Raw genomic sequence first — 13977 nt, forward strand, 5'->3', positions numbered from 1 at the left:
GAACCAGGGGACACAGACTCAGATAAGGGGTAAGTTATTTAGGACTGGGATGAGGAAGAATTTCTTCATTCAGAGGGTGGTGAATCTTTGGAATCCTCTATCCTAGAGGACTGTGGAGGCTCAATCATTGAGTGTGTTCAAGATAGAGACTGATAGATTTCTAGATACTAAAGATATCAAGGAATATGGGGAGTGTGTGGAAAAATGGCATTGTGGTAGACTATGATCTAGTTGAATGGTAGAGCAGGCTTAAGGGGTCAAATGGCCTATTCCTGTTCCTATTTCCTATGTTCCCATATTCCTTCCATTACCTCACCCAAGTGGCCATTCAGAGAATACCAGCCTTGGCAGTGAGCTGTGGAGAGTTATTCAACCATGTGGGTTATCACAACAGAACCCAAATCTTATCAGAGATCCACATGTGTACTTTCCCAGTGCTTATCCCACTGTTTAGCTGAGTGTCATCAATTGTAGGTTCCTTGCATTTTCTCTGGACAAAGCGCTGAAATTCTTTAGGCCACCAGGCTAAAAAGTCCATATTTTGGCCTTCAGCCAGTACTAGATGCTATCTGCAGTCCAATAGGACTGTGTCACTGAGGCTGGACTGAGTGCCTTGCAGCATAACCAGGACTATATTGTGCTCATGCAGACACTTCCTGCATTGAATTATATTCATTATTTGTATGAATGTAGAAACAGGAAAGGGCTGTTGGGTCTGCTTCACCATTCAGTTAGGTCACAGCTAAGCCGCACCTCAACTCATTTGCCTGCAAATTGTCATTTGGCAGTACAGAACTTGAGTATTGCTGAAAAAAAGACACATGTTGTCGAAGCCTTTCATCTTGCACTCATCAGGCCAATTTGCAAGAATACCAAATGTAAAGGTAACATCAATTTACATTGCAAGAGAAAAGGGTGCTGATTGTTTGGCAAGTGGACTCTGATTGGTAGAGACGTTGTCATGAAAATGCACCAGTTAACTGATGACTAACAGCTAACTGCCAAGCTTTGTTTAAATTCAAATCAGGCAGGTTGACTCTGATTAGTCAAGGCATTGCCCTGGGGAATGACTGTCACCTATCTTGTTTAGTGAAAAAAACACATTGTGTGTAAATGTTCTATCTGTCTGCAAAGGACAGGACCCTGTGTATTAATATATGTAGTACGGTTAAGTGAGCCAACTGATAATCTAAGTTGGTTATCAGTGCAATTCTTAGCACACTCGGGATTTTTAGCAAATGTTGTCCAATCATGGAATCACATTTAATGTTGGACACTGTGTTTTGAGTTTTGTAAGAACAGGCTGTTTGGGTCCAGTCATTACCTTACCTGTTGCAAACAGCCAAAGGGACATACTATTTGATACGATCCGCCAGTCTTTGGGAGGTACAGCCTACACATCTAGCAACATACCAGTGCTGAAATTCATTTACTAGATTACTGATTTGTGAGACAGGCTGAACGTCTTTTTGGCTTGATGGCAGCATAGCAGCGTGAAATGGCTAATTTCACCGGTTGATCAATTTTTTGAGAAATGTTACCCTTAGGTGTAACTAATGATGAATGCTATGAATTGCTCCACTCTAACAAATTCCAGCATGCTATATTTGTGCTATATCATTCACATTCTTAAGAGATCCTGAAATATTTGATAATTACCTATTTTTGAACTGTTAATATGTGGGCAAAAACAGCAAGCAATTTGCATGCAGTAAGATTTCACATACAGCAAGTGAGATAAAAATGACCTAATCTGTTTCAGCCTTGGTTGAGGGATAAATGATGACCAGGAGAAAACCTTGCTCTTCTTCAGTAGTGTCAAGGGGTCATTAACATCCGGCCGACCCGCCAGACAAGACAATAGCGCCGGCTGCCCTCAGTACAACACTGAACTGGATTATGTGCTCAAATCTCCAGAGCAGGCATTAATTCATGACCTTCTGACTCAGAGGCAGCACTGAGCCAAGGCTGACAAGTTACCAGTAGTGAAGCAGACAGTGTGAAGAGCTTCAAGAAATAATTAAGTGCAATTCTGGCAAGAAAAGGGATTCAGGGATATGGATAGTTCAGTGGGTGCTGAACTATCAAATAGATTTATCGGGCTAAATAACACTTCCCCAAGATTCTATGTTCAAGGACAAGTGCAGTCAATTGGAGTAAAATCATGAAAATCTGGATCAAAAGAATATTTCATTTTTAGATTTTTTTTTAAACCTGCCATCGTCTTGTGCCTTGCTCACACATGCCCATCTATTACAAGTTGTCACCAAAGCAGTTCTTCCAAGCTAAATTCAGAATTAAATATTAATTTTAATTAAAAATACATGACCTCAAAAACCCCCCCCTCCCCACCCGTCCCAATTGGCAGGCTAGCATCTAGAGGCTGTTACACTCTCTAGGTTATTGTTTTAATCTTCAACAATTCACAAACCACACGCCTTATTGGCGCTCCCTAAATCCTCCTGCTGGTTGGATTAACACCATGCACATCCGCCTCCCTTTTCACACGTTCCCCCTTGGCATCCACTCCCCTTCACCTTTTCTTTCACAAAGCATTCATTTTCTTTGAAGAGTCATACGGACTCAAAATGTTAACTCTGTCTCTCTCTCTCTCCACAGATGCTGTCAGACCTGCTGAGTTTTTCCAGCATTTTGTGTTTTTATTTCAGATTTCCAGCAATTGCAGTATTTTGCTTTTATCTTATTTTCTTTTGCTCTACAGATTTGGCAAAGAGAAATTTGAAGAGAAGTAAAGGGTGGAATGCCAAAAGTGAAGAAAAAAACAAAATTTAATGGTAGGTAAAAGGAACCATTTATTAGTAAATTGAGCCACTCCACACTTCAGGATGGACAGGTGACTGGATGGGAAAACTGCTCCTCACTCTCCCTGTTGCTTCTGACCCCTTTGACTATTCCAGTTGTGAGGGGCTAAGGCCTCTCCCTGTATATTTTTATACTATATATATATATATATATATATAGATATCCTCATTGCTATATCGTAAATTTTAAAACTGAACTAGATCCTCAAAATGGCTGAACCTATGTATGTCTGTGAGCCCTGAACAAAAGAAGCCATGTTGCAGTTTCAGGAAAACTCACACTTCATTATCCCTGAAGAGCCACCTGTGGACTGCACAGCCCAACTTCAAAGAGAGCAATATAAATACCATCTGCATTTAATAGCCCAGGCTGGCAGAAGGAGACTGATGATCTGCTAAAACAAAAGGCCCCGCAACCTTTCTTTCAATTCATAATGGCAGAGCCCTTTAGCAATCTTTGAAACCCAGGCACATTCCAAACAATGGATACACATCCTTTGTTGGAGACTGGCGGGAAAGGTGGGGGTCATGTGACATAGGCCTCTAGCTTGTTGAACAAGTTAAAATTGCCTCGCTGAGCTGCACAGCTCACTCTGCTCTTTAGCATCTGACTAGCAGCCTCATAGGCAAGGAGCTATTCCAAGTGGAACACCTAGCCCCAACTACACTGCTTCTGCTGGAAATTCTGTACAATACCTACAAGACTGATTTATCTCTGCACGTCTATCTCATCTTGAAAAGTCAGCACCACTGGAAAAGTGAAATATATAGCACTGGTTTTCAACCCACCAGCTTCAGTGAAGGAATACCTCATTGGACTTGGATTCTGGACTCTGGAATCCACGTGAAACAATATTTCTGTTCTCTGCAGTCTCTGTACTGTAAAGCCTTCTCTTGATCCCTCTTTTTACTGCATGACTGTGAGGGGGTGATGTTGGGACCCTCCTTCCTATGTTTTGAGTTTGTGCAAATAAACTAACCCTTTGAGTTTATCCCAACTTGAGTTTGCTGTGGGGTTATTAACAGAAAATTGAATAGCACCAAAACTGAGGGGTTGGGAACTACGCCACCGCTTATAAAGAGGGAAACAAATCAAAAACACCTTTCTGTTTATGGATGGGTGGTGAGAGGAGAAATTAATGCTGTTTAAATTAAGCACCCTCTTGTCCGTAAAACAGTCCTCCACCAACTTTACATACAGACAAATTAGGAGGAGTAGGCCATTCAGCCCCTCACACCTGCTTCACCATTTGATAAGATCATGGCTGATCTCAACTTTCCTGTCTACCCCTATACCCTTTGACTGCCTTGTCAGTCAAGAATCTATCTAACTCAGCCTTAAAAATATTCAATGACCCTGCCTCCACTGCTCTGTAGTGAAGAGAATTCTACAAACTAATGACCCTCTGGGAAGAAAAAAAATTCTCTTCATCTCTGCCTTAAATTCGAGACCCCTTATTTTTAAACTGTGTTCCCTAGTTCTAGTCTCTCCCTTAAGGGAAACATCCTTTCAACATCCACTCTGTCAGGTCCCCTCAAAAATCTTATATGTTTCAATAAAATCACCTAAACTGCAAAAGATACAGGCCCAACCTTTTCTTATAAGACAACCCGTTCATCCCAGGAATCAGTCAAGTGAACCTTCTCTCCACTGCTCCTAAATAAATTAAGTCCTTTCTCAAATAAGGACTCCAAAACTATACACAGTAGTACAGATGTGGTCTCATCAACTCCCTGTACAACTGTAGCAAAATGTCATTACTTTTATATTCTATTCTCCTTGCAATAAATGACAACATCTCATTTGCCTTCCTAATCACTTGCTGTACCTGCATACTAACTTTTTGTGATTCATGTACCAGTACAGCAGAGTTCTGCAATCGCCACCCCCCCATTTAAATAAAAAGCTGCCTTTCCATTCTCCCTGCCATTACATACAGTCAGTCCATTATCTAAGTTATTGACATAGATTGTAAAAAGTTGAGCCCCAGCAATGATCCCTGTGGCATTCCACTGGCTACCTGAGGAACTTGTGCACCGATGTCCTGGGACTGAGATAATTGACTTCTAACAACCACAACCATCTACCTTTGTGCTAGGTATGATTCCAACCAGCAGTTTTTCTCCCCTGATTCCCATTGACTCCAGTTTTGCTAGGGCTCCCTGATACCACAGTCAGTTAAATACTGCCTTGATGTCAAGGGCAGTCACTCTCATCTCAACTCTGGAGTTCAGTTCTTTTGTCCATGTTTGAATCAAGGCTGTAATGAGGTCAGGAGCTGAGTAGCCCTGACAGAACCCAAACTGAGTGCCATTGAACAGGTTATTGTTGAGTAATTGAGTAGCACTGTTGATGACCCCTTCCATCACTTTACTGATGATCGAGAGTTGACTGATGGGGTGGTGATTGGCTGGGTTGGATTTGTCCTGCTTTTTGAGTACAGGACATATCTGGGAAATTTCCCACATTGCCGGGTAGATGCCTGTGTTGTAGCTGTATTGAAACAGCTTGGCTAGGGGAACGGCAAGTTCTGGAGCACAAGTCTTCAGTGCTATTGCCGGAATGCTGTCAGGGCCCAAAGCCTTGGTCGTATCCAGTGTCTTTAGCTGTTTCTTGTTTTCATGTGAAGTGAATCCAATTGGTGGAAGACTGGAATCTGTGATGCTGGGGACCTCTGGAGGAGCTGAAATGAATCATCCACTCTGCACTTCTGGCTGAAGATGGCTGCAAGTGCTTCAGCCTTATCTTTCACACTGATTGAGAATGGGGATATTTGTGGGGCTTTCCTCTCCAGTGAGTTGTTTAATTGTGCACCGCCATTCATGACTGGATGTGGCAGGACTGCTGAGCTTAGATCTGATCCATTGGTTGAGGGATCGCTTAGCTCTGTCTAATGCATGTTGCATTTGCAGTGTGGCACACAAGTAGTCCTGTGTTGTAGCTTCAGCAGGTTGACACCTTACTTGAAGGTATGCCTCGTGCTCCTCCTGGCATGCCCTCCTCCACTTTTCATTAAGCCAGGGTTGATCCGCCGGCTTGATGGTAATGGAGAGTGGGGGAATATGCTGCGCCATGAGGTTACCGATTGTGTTTGAGTACAATTCTGCTGCTGCTAATGGCTCACAGCACCTCATGGATGCCCAGTTTTGAGTTGCTAGATCTATTCGAAATCTATTCCATCTAGCACAGTGGTAGTGCCACACAACATGATGCAGGGTATCCTAATGTGATGACCGGACTTTGTCTCACAAGGACTGTGCAGTGGTCACTCCTACCAATACTGTTATGGAAAGATGCATCTGCAGCAGGCAGCTTGGTGAGGATGAGGTCAAGTAGGTTTTTCCTTCTTATTGGTTCCCTCACCATAAGCTGCTAGACTGGGTCTGCAGCAATGTCCTTTAGGACTCATCCAGTTGGTCTGTAGTGCTGCTTTCAGTGATGGGCATTCAAGTCCCCAACCCAGAGCACATTCTGCACCCTTGCCACCCTTAGTGCCTCCTCCAAGTAGTGTTCAACATAGAAGAAAACTGATTCAACAGCTGAGGGGGATGGTAGGTTGTAACCAGCAGGAGGTTTCCTTGCCCATGTTTGACCTGATGCCATGTGACTTCACGGGGTCCAGATTTGATGTTGAGGACTCCCAGGGCAACTCCCTCCCGACTGTATACCACTGTGCCATCGCCTTTGCTGGACCTGTCCTGCCGGTGGGACAGGACATACCCCGGGATGGTGATGGTGGTGTCTGGGACTCTATCTGTAATGTATGATTCCATGAGAATGGCTGTCAGGTTGTTGCTTGACTAGTCTGTGAGACAGCTTTCCCAATTTTGGCACAAGGACCCAGATGTTAGTAAGGAGGACTTTCCAGGATCACTAGGGCTAGCTTTGTCATTGTCATTTCTGGTGCCTAGATTGATGCCGGGTGGTCCATCTGGTATCATTCTTTGTAGACTTCATTGCGGTTTGATACAACTGAGTGGCTTGCTAGACAATTTTAGAGGGCATTTAAGAGTCAACCACATTGCCGTGGGACTGGATTCACCAGATAAGGATAGCAGCTTACCTTCTCTAAAGAGCTTTAGTGAAGCAGATGGGTTTTTACAACAACTGACTATGCTTTCATGGTCACCATTAGATTAGCTTTTAATTCCAGATTTATTAATTGAATTCAAATTCCACCAGCTGCCACGATGGGATTTGAATCCGTATTCAAACTGGGCCTCTGTATTACTAGTCCAGTGGTGTTACCACTATGCCTACACCACCACGTCCCCCTATCCTCTACACCATGAGCTCTTATTTAGTGTAGCAGTCTTTTATATGGCCCCTTGTCAAATGCCTTTTGGAAATCCAGGTACACCACCTTTACAGATTCCCCTTTATCCATCTTGCTTGTTAGTTCCTCAAGGAGCTCTTATAAATTAGTTAAGCACAATTTTTCTTTCACAAAACCATGATGACTCTGCCAGATTGCATTGAGATTTTCTAAGTCCCCTGCTATAACCTTTTTAATAATAAATTCTAGTTTTTTCCCAATGACACGTTAGGCTAACTGACCTGTAGTTTCCTGCTTTCTATCCCCCTCCTTTCATGGAGAAAGGGGTTACATTCGCTATTTCCTAATCTGAAGAGACCTTTATAGGATCCAGGGAAGTGCGAAAAATTAAAACAATGTATCCACTATCTCAGCAGCCATTTCTTTTATTACTCTAGAATTAAGTCCATCAGGACTAGGGAACTGATGAAGTCCCAGGGAACTGAAATGGGCCTTTTAAACAGCTCACTGTGACACTTGGCAGCCCCAGCCACTACCTCCAATCCTGCTTTTGGGAGTGACGGACCCAAATCCACCCTGCTCCTGCTCCCCCCACCCCAGAACCAAAATTGGGCCTGACATGGTACTTTTTCCCAAAGTTTGCAGTGAGCTGGGAAATTTTCTGACTCGAGTTATCTGCCCCGAGCGTGAAAATCCGGCTCAGTGCTACCAACTATGCAGCATCGATATTATGTTAAAACAATGATCTCCCTCCTTTTAAAATAAGCCAGGTCTAAGTAAATATTCTCTGCCTTGGGATGCATCCCCCCACTTTCCCCACCCCCCACCCCCCCCACCCCCCCATTGTTTTTATCAGCCAATGCAATTTAACTACACGGTCAATGAATCGTTTGTAATGTGGACTTTCTCACACCCACCTATGGCGGAATCATTCATCTGGTGAGTCAGCTGACAGTGGGCAGAAGTGGAAAGAAAATGACTGTCACAACTGAACAGACAGAAAATCCCAGACTCTCAGCATTGCACCCTCGAGGGGTCAGGCCTAATCTCTAAATTTCTGCTGCAGTAAGCAAGCTGCAGCCTCATTTGTTTGTTAAACAGGCTGTGTCATCTTGTTATGGAGGCAAGGAAGTGAGTTAACAGTCTGGAACCAGCTAAGCGGTTACCAGTAGCAACACCTCCATTCAGAGGCACCCCAGACGGATCTAACTACAAGCCTTTGGCGTTTTTCAGCTGTGTTCTTTCATGGAGAGTTTATATATTGTGACCTTAATATTGAATGCTTCAAAGCATCTACTTTTAAAATGCCTGTCTAATATTACTGTGTGATGTAACACAAACAGGAATGGGGAAGAATTAACCAAGAATTGAACTGCATGTATAAAAATTTGGAGGGTTCCCCAAAATAAAAAGTTTGGTCTGGAAAACATAGAAGTGCTCATAATGAGAATTGGAAATAAAATCTCATTTAAGGTATCCACTAGTGCACCTTTAATTTTTCTGTACACAACTTTGTCAGTGTACAAGTTAAACATACTTGTGTAAATTCATGCCTTTATTATTTAACCCAGTCAGGATAAATAGGTTTATGCCTCTCAATGCAGCGAAATGGCAGATGAGCACATCAGCACAAGGACTGGGGAGATTAAGATCCAATAAATCTGATCTCGCCAGCGATTCTCATATCCTAAGAATTAATTTCAAACGACCTGCATCCATGTAATGTTGGCAGCTGATGCCCACTATTTATCGTCTGCAGAATCATGTTTCTGTTAAGTTGGTCGTATTTAGTGCGAGTTAAGCCTGCCCGATCCAGATTCTGGGATGAAGATGATCTTCCACCTGAGTTTGCTGTAGTTTTGGTGGAGCACTGTAACTCTTGCCATCCATGGAAGGTCTTCATTGAGTACACGCTAAATCAAAAAGCGTCGTCAATCATAGTTCTCCCTTTGCCAGGAGCAGCTCAAAATCCCAGATGTGCATTGCGGAGTGACGTCATTTAGCACAGTCGGTTGCCTGGCGATGTCGCCATGTTCAAGCGTTCTTGGGCTCCTGAACACTCATATTAATACCCATAGCCATGAACTCATTGGTAACGTTTGAGCCTTGAACTAAGACTGCACACAGCCATATATCTGCATGCCCTTCTGCACACTACATGCCACAACATACACACATGGGTTTCTAGTTAGAGGTACCATTGCTGCCACCCTTGCTTCCACACACAGGAGCCTGTCTCTCACTCATTCCCCTGTAGTGCTGACAGCCTGTGGAAGGGGGTTTGCAGGGGTGGTGAGCCCTTGCAGGGGTGGTGAGCCCTGTGGCGGTGAGAGAGAGGTTGCTCATTTACTCCAGGTTCCAGTTATAGACACCATCTCTATCCCAGCCTTCTGCCCATAGGCAATGTGTGCAGTGCCTTCTTAAACCAGCATTAACTCTGTATTAAAGAACTGCACGGCCCCAATCTGCCAAATGTTGAGTTTCCTGTGTTGGATCAGTCAGTGTGGATGCTGTTGTGGATACCTGGGCTGGACATGTTGAGTTAGCGGGTGGTAGGCAATCTCCAATGAACATCCCATTCTCAGAAAGCAACCTGACTCAAACAGGGAGCTTTAAAGTTCAGCTTGGTTGGTGCAGTCATACCCGGAAATAATCTGTGCAGGAAATCACCTCCAGAAATAGCCAGTGCCCCATTCCCCACCTGCTCCCATAGGGAAAGAAAAATCATTAACTAGCCCCACAAGAGCAGAAGTAGAGAGATATAGGGTTTGGTCTAGAATTTGACCCAGAGACTCTGTGATGGTTAGCACCATCTTTGGTGTTGGCAGCAGCCAGCTGACTACAAAGGCACAGACACTATAGTTGCACATGTGGGGGAAGTTTGAGGTGAGATGGCAGAGTAATGGTATGGTCACTGGACTAGTAATTCAAGGACCCAGGCTAATGATCTGGGGACATTGGTTAAAATCCCACCACAGCAGCTGCAGCAATTTAAATTCAATTAATACATCTCTAATAAAAAGCTAGGCTCAGTAATAGTGACCAGGAAACTATCATCAATTGTCATAAAACCCATTTGGTTCATTAATATCCTTTAGGGAAGGAAATCTGCTGTCCTTAACCAGTCAGGCCTACATGTAACTCCAGATGCATAGCAATGTGGTTAACTCTAACTTCCCTCTAAAGTAGCGTAGTAAGCCACTCAATTCAAGGGCAATTAGTGATGGGCAACAGCGCCGACCACCTCCCATGAAAGAATTTTAAAAATTGCTCTCCCTAGAATTGCGATGTGAATAAATTTATCCCTTATGGGACTTCTCCCTAACTTTCTGATACAAGACAGGAAGACAAGTCAAGTCTTTTCAGTCAATTTTCTCTCTTCCTGGCTTGAAGCTGCTGACTCCTTGCTGGGGCAATGATCCAAGGGCAGCATAAGCCTTTAATTTCATAGTCAAAGTGCCCATTTGGGCTTGCCAGGTGAGTGTCGGGAGACTAATTCACTGTGGAGGGCATTACAGCTGTGTCTCATTCTGCTCCCATCAAACATCCACAGGTGAATCATTTACGGCAGTGGTCACCAGATAACAAACAGACTGGCAGCCCTGTGTGAAATGCATATTCTAAGCACTGACATTAATTGCAGGACTCTGCAACTGCTGAGCTGGCTGAGATCCACTGATTCAGCACAGGCCAGGGACTGAACCTGGGACCTTTCTGATCTGCGCAGCATTTGCTATATTTATGTAGCAGGCTATCAGGATGGGGTGGCAGCATGTTAATTTCCTGCTCTGTATGAGTTGGTTCTATGCTTTACAGTAGTCTGGGGAGAAATGAATCAGTTATGTACATGTGATGAAGGTGCCTAAACGTGGAGGTGCGTATATGTGCAAAGTCCCAAAAACAACAATGAGAAAAATGACTGGATAACCTGTCTTGGTGGTTTTGGTTGAGGGATAAATATTGGCCAGGGGAATTCTCCTGCTCTTCTTTAAATAGTGTCATGATCTTAGCTCGCATTTTGCAGAGGGAGGGGCTGTTGACAATGATCTGTCTGTCTTTGTTTGCTGTCATTATCCCTTTGTAACAGACCGCAACTTCAGGATATTGGGCAGATTGATGAGGCAATCCTGACATTGTGACCTGTCACTCAGTGATGTGACACAGGCTGCGCTGTGGACAGCCCCTCCCCAAAGAGCCTCAATCACTGAAGTCAATGGGAATTTCAACTTTCCTGCTCCCACATCACTGTCAGAAACCCCATAAATAGTTACACCTTGGTTCAATCAGGTGTGAGTGGGTTTGTAATGGTAATGTGATCAATAAAGTTTCATGAACTGGCCCTGAAAAAATAATTCTATATTTGCAATGCTGTTAAATAATTAATTAGCAGGGCTTTTAACTTAGTTTTTCTTTAAATAATAATAAAAAAATAGCTTTCATCTTCAACCCATATGCGTGTCCCAATCTTTAATTTGCTGTATATAATTTTTTTTTAAAGTGATTTTATTCTACTGCCTTTTGTTTCCTGGTTGGGTGCCTGTGAGAATCTTATAATTTGACTGGCTACTTAGACAGACAGATAACAGCACTTTAACTCCCTGCTGGGAATCCCCAGAAGAGAGCTCCAATCAGTTATAGTATGGGAGAGGAAAATCCTTGCCAGAGAGGTCACTAGATCACTCAAGATGCTCTGACTCACTGTCCTATGACTGAACCAAAGGTACCTAGGGTTACATTAGCCACATTCAGCTTCAAGAGGATTCATCTTAGAACCTGTAACATTTTCTCATGTGCACACATTTCTGCACTGAATGCAGCACACCAGACATTAGACAACACTTGTGTGAGAGTGGGGCTCAAATCAGTAGAAAGGTTATTCAACCTGCAGTCAGAAATGAAGCACATTTAATCTCTCTGCTTGATTCATCAGTAATCTGTGACATAGTGTGTAATTCAATGAATTACTTTACCCGCAGGGTCGTGATTGTGGAGGGGTCTTTGATTCTCCCATCTTCATCCTTCAAGTTGTACCCTTCCGGCCTTTTATCCCGCTCGCTGATTTTCCACAGTTTAACTGTCTTATCTATTTCCAAAAAAAAGTTCAGTTAATCCTACAGACGATTTACTGAATTGTCCCTGTGAAATTCTGGCCTTCTAATTCAGGAGTTAAAACCATTTAATTCAGATTACGACCCTTGAATAATTCCTTACATGCAGTATCATTTTTCCTTTTTTTCCCCCAGTTAGAAGATGTCTACAGGGCTCACACATCAAGATGAGTCCTGGTACATCTTAGGTTGCATTACACTCACATTTCCAGTCAGAAAGATATATGGACAGAAATGTGCAGTTGGGTAGTACAGTAGAAGGATAGGAGTTTTTTAACGAGTTTATGAACTTTGTCACTAAGAACGGTATCATCCATTCACCTCCTCTCGGCTGCTTTTCCCCTTCTGTTGCCGACGAAATACTTTTTCACAATATTTTGGCTTTCATCTTCACCCCATGTGCATGTCCCAATCTTTAATTTGCTATATGTAATTTTTTTTCCCAGAGTTTTTATTTTACTGCCTTTTGTTTCTGGGTTGGATGTCTATGAAAATCCTTTAATGTGATTGGCTACTTAGACAGTCTGATGACATCACTTTAGCTTCATGCTGGGAATCTCCAGAAAAGAGAGCTACAATAAGTTACAATACCACTGCACAGTGAGAGAGGGAAATTCTCACCAGAGTGATCACTAGATCACTCAGGACATTTTGAATCACTGTGCTATGACTGAACCCAAAGTGCCTAGGGTTATATTAGCCACATGCCCCAGGCTCCCCAGTCCTAACCCTGAAACCTCTTTCATTTCACTGCCTCTTTGAGCTTATTTTAACCCTGGGACACACCTCCTCAGCAAACTTCAAAGGGCAAAGACTGAGGAGGAGGTGGGTTGCGTTACAAGTGCTGCTGGTTCAGTCTCTGTTCTGTGGCCCACATTCCAACAGCATGAACCTGGCACATCAGGAAATCCCAGGTGTAAGTCTGCCCCTGGCACTGGCTACTGAGTGACCTCCCCGTCGCAACACTACTAGCACATTCAAAACCCAGTTCAGAATTTGAGCTGCTAAACGAAGTTCATGTCTACTACAGATGGTTAACAGATAGAAGATTAAATGATAGGTCTGATGTGTTTTACTTTCAGGACTGTGTGAAGAGAGCAGGGGAGCTGTTTCAAAGGGCTGGCACAAGCAAGATGGGCTGAGTGACTGCCCTCAGTGCTGTAGAATTTTGAGACTCTAACTTGACAACAGGGCAGGGACCAAAGGCAGGCTGCTTTAATTTCCCTGTCCCACCATATTAGATGTGTTAAACGCCAGCTTCAGGTGACCTTAATCTTTCGTAACCATTTGATATCAAAGAATAGTGATGCTGACGAGCCCATTTTGTTCCCAGAAACACTGCATAAAACAGAAGCCGCTGGAGAGCCCATGAATTGTTAATACTGTGAAAAATGATCCTTATAATGAGGTTCTCTAACTGAAGGTTCTGTGCAACACACAGGACAGCTACATGATCCAGTAGATGATTAGAATGATTTTAAAAAAAAATATATTTTCATATATTCCAAATATATCTCTTTAAATGAAATATGGAAGCTTCTCAATTAACTGTTATCAAAGAACCAGTTGTGTTAGAATATTTATTAAATATTAACAGGTCTTTGATTCATTGCAGCTCCTCCATCACTCCAGCCCTCCCCTCACCATCAACATGTGATCAACAAGGTGCTTTTCCACCTTGTTTCTGTTCCACACAAAAACAGGGTTCTCCCTCCTTCGGCCCCACCCCTTTATGTCAAGACACCATCCTAGGCTGAGGGGGAAACCAGA

At 43.2% G+C, this 13977-nt stretch overlaps 1 protein-coding gene across 1 annotated transcript in view; it reads right to left on the reverse strand.

Moving 5' to 3' along the window:
* Positions 1 to 13977, reverse strand: part of LOC121281471 (serine/threonine-protein phosphatase 2A 55 kDa regulatory subunit B beta isoform) — a 131542-nt gene that overhangs the window by 102058 nt on the left and 15507 nt on the right. Inside the window, exon 4 of the mRNA XM_041194416.1 lies at positions 12070 to 12182. Coding sequence (XP_041050350.1) covers positions 12070 to 12182 — 113 coding nt within the window. The remainder of the gene's footprint in view (positions 1 to 12069; positions 12183 to 13977) is intronic.

The sequence above is a fragment of the Carcharodon carcharias genome, chromosome 8 (genome assembly GCF_017639515.1).
Source record: "Carcharodon carcharias isolate sCarCar2 chromosome 8, sCarCar2.pri, whole genome shotgun sequence".
Classification (NCBI taxonomy): Eukaryota; Metazoa; Chordata; class Chondrichthyes; order Lamniformes; family Lamnidae; genus Carcharodon; species Carcharodon carcharias.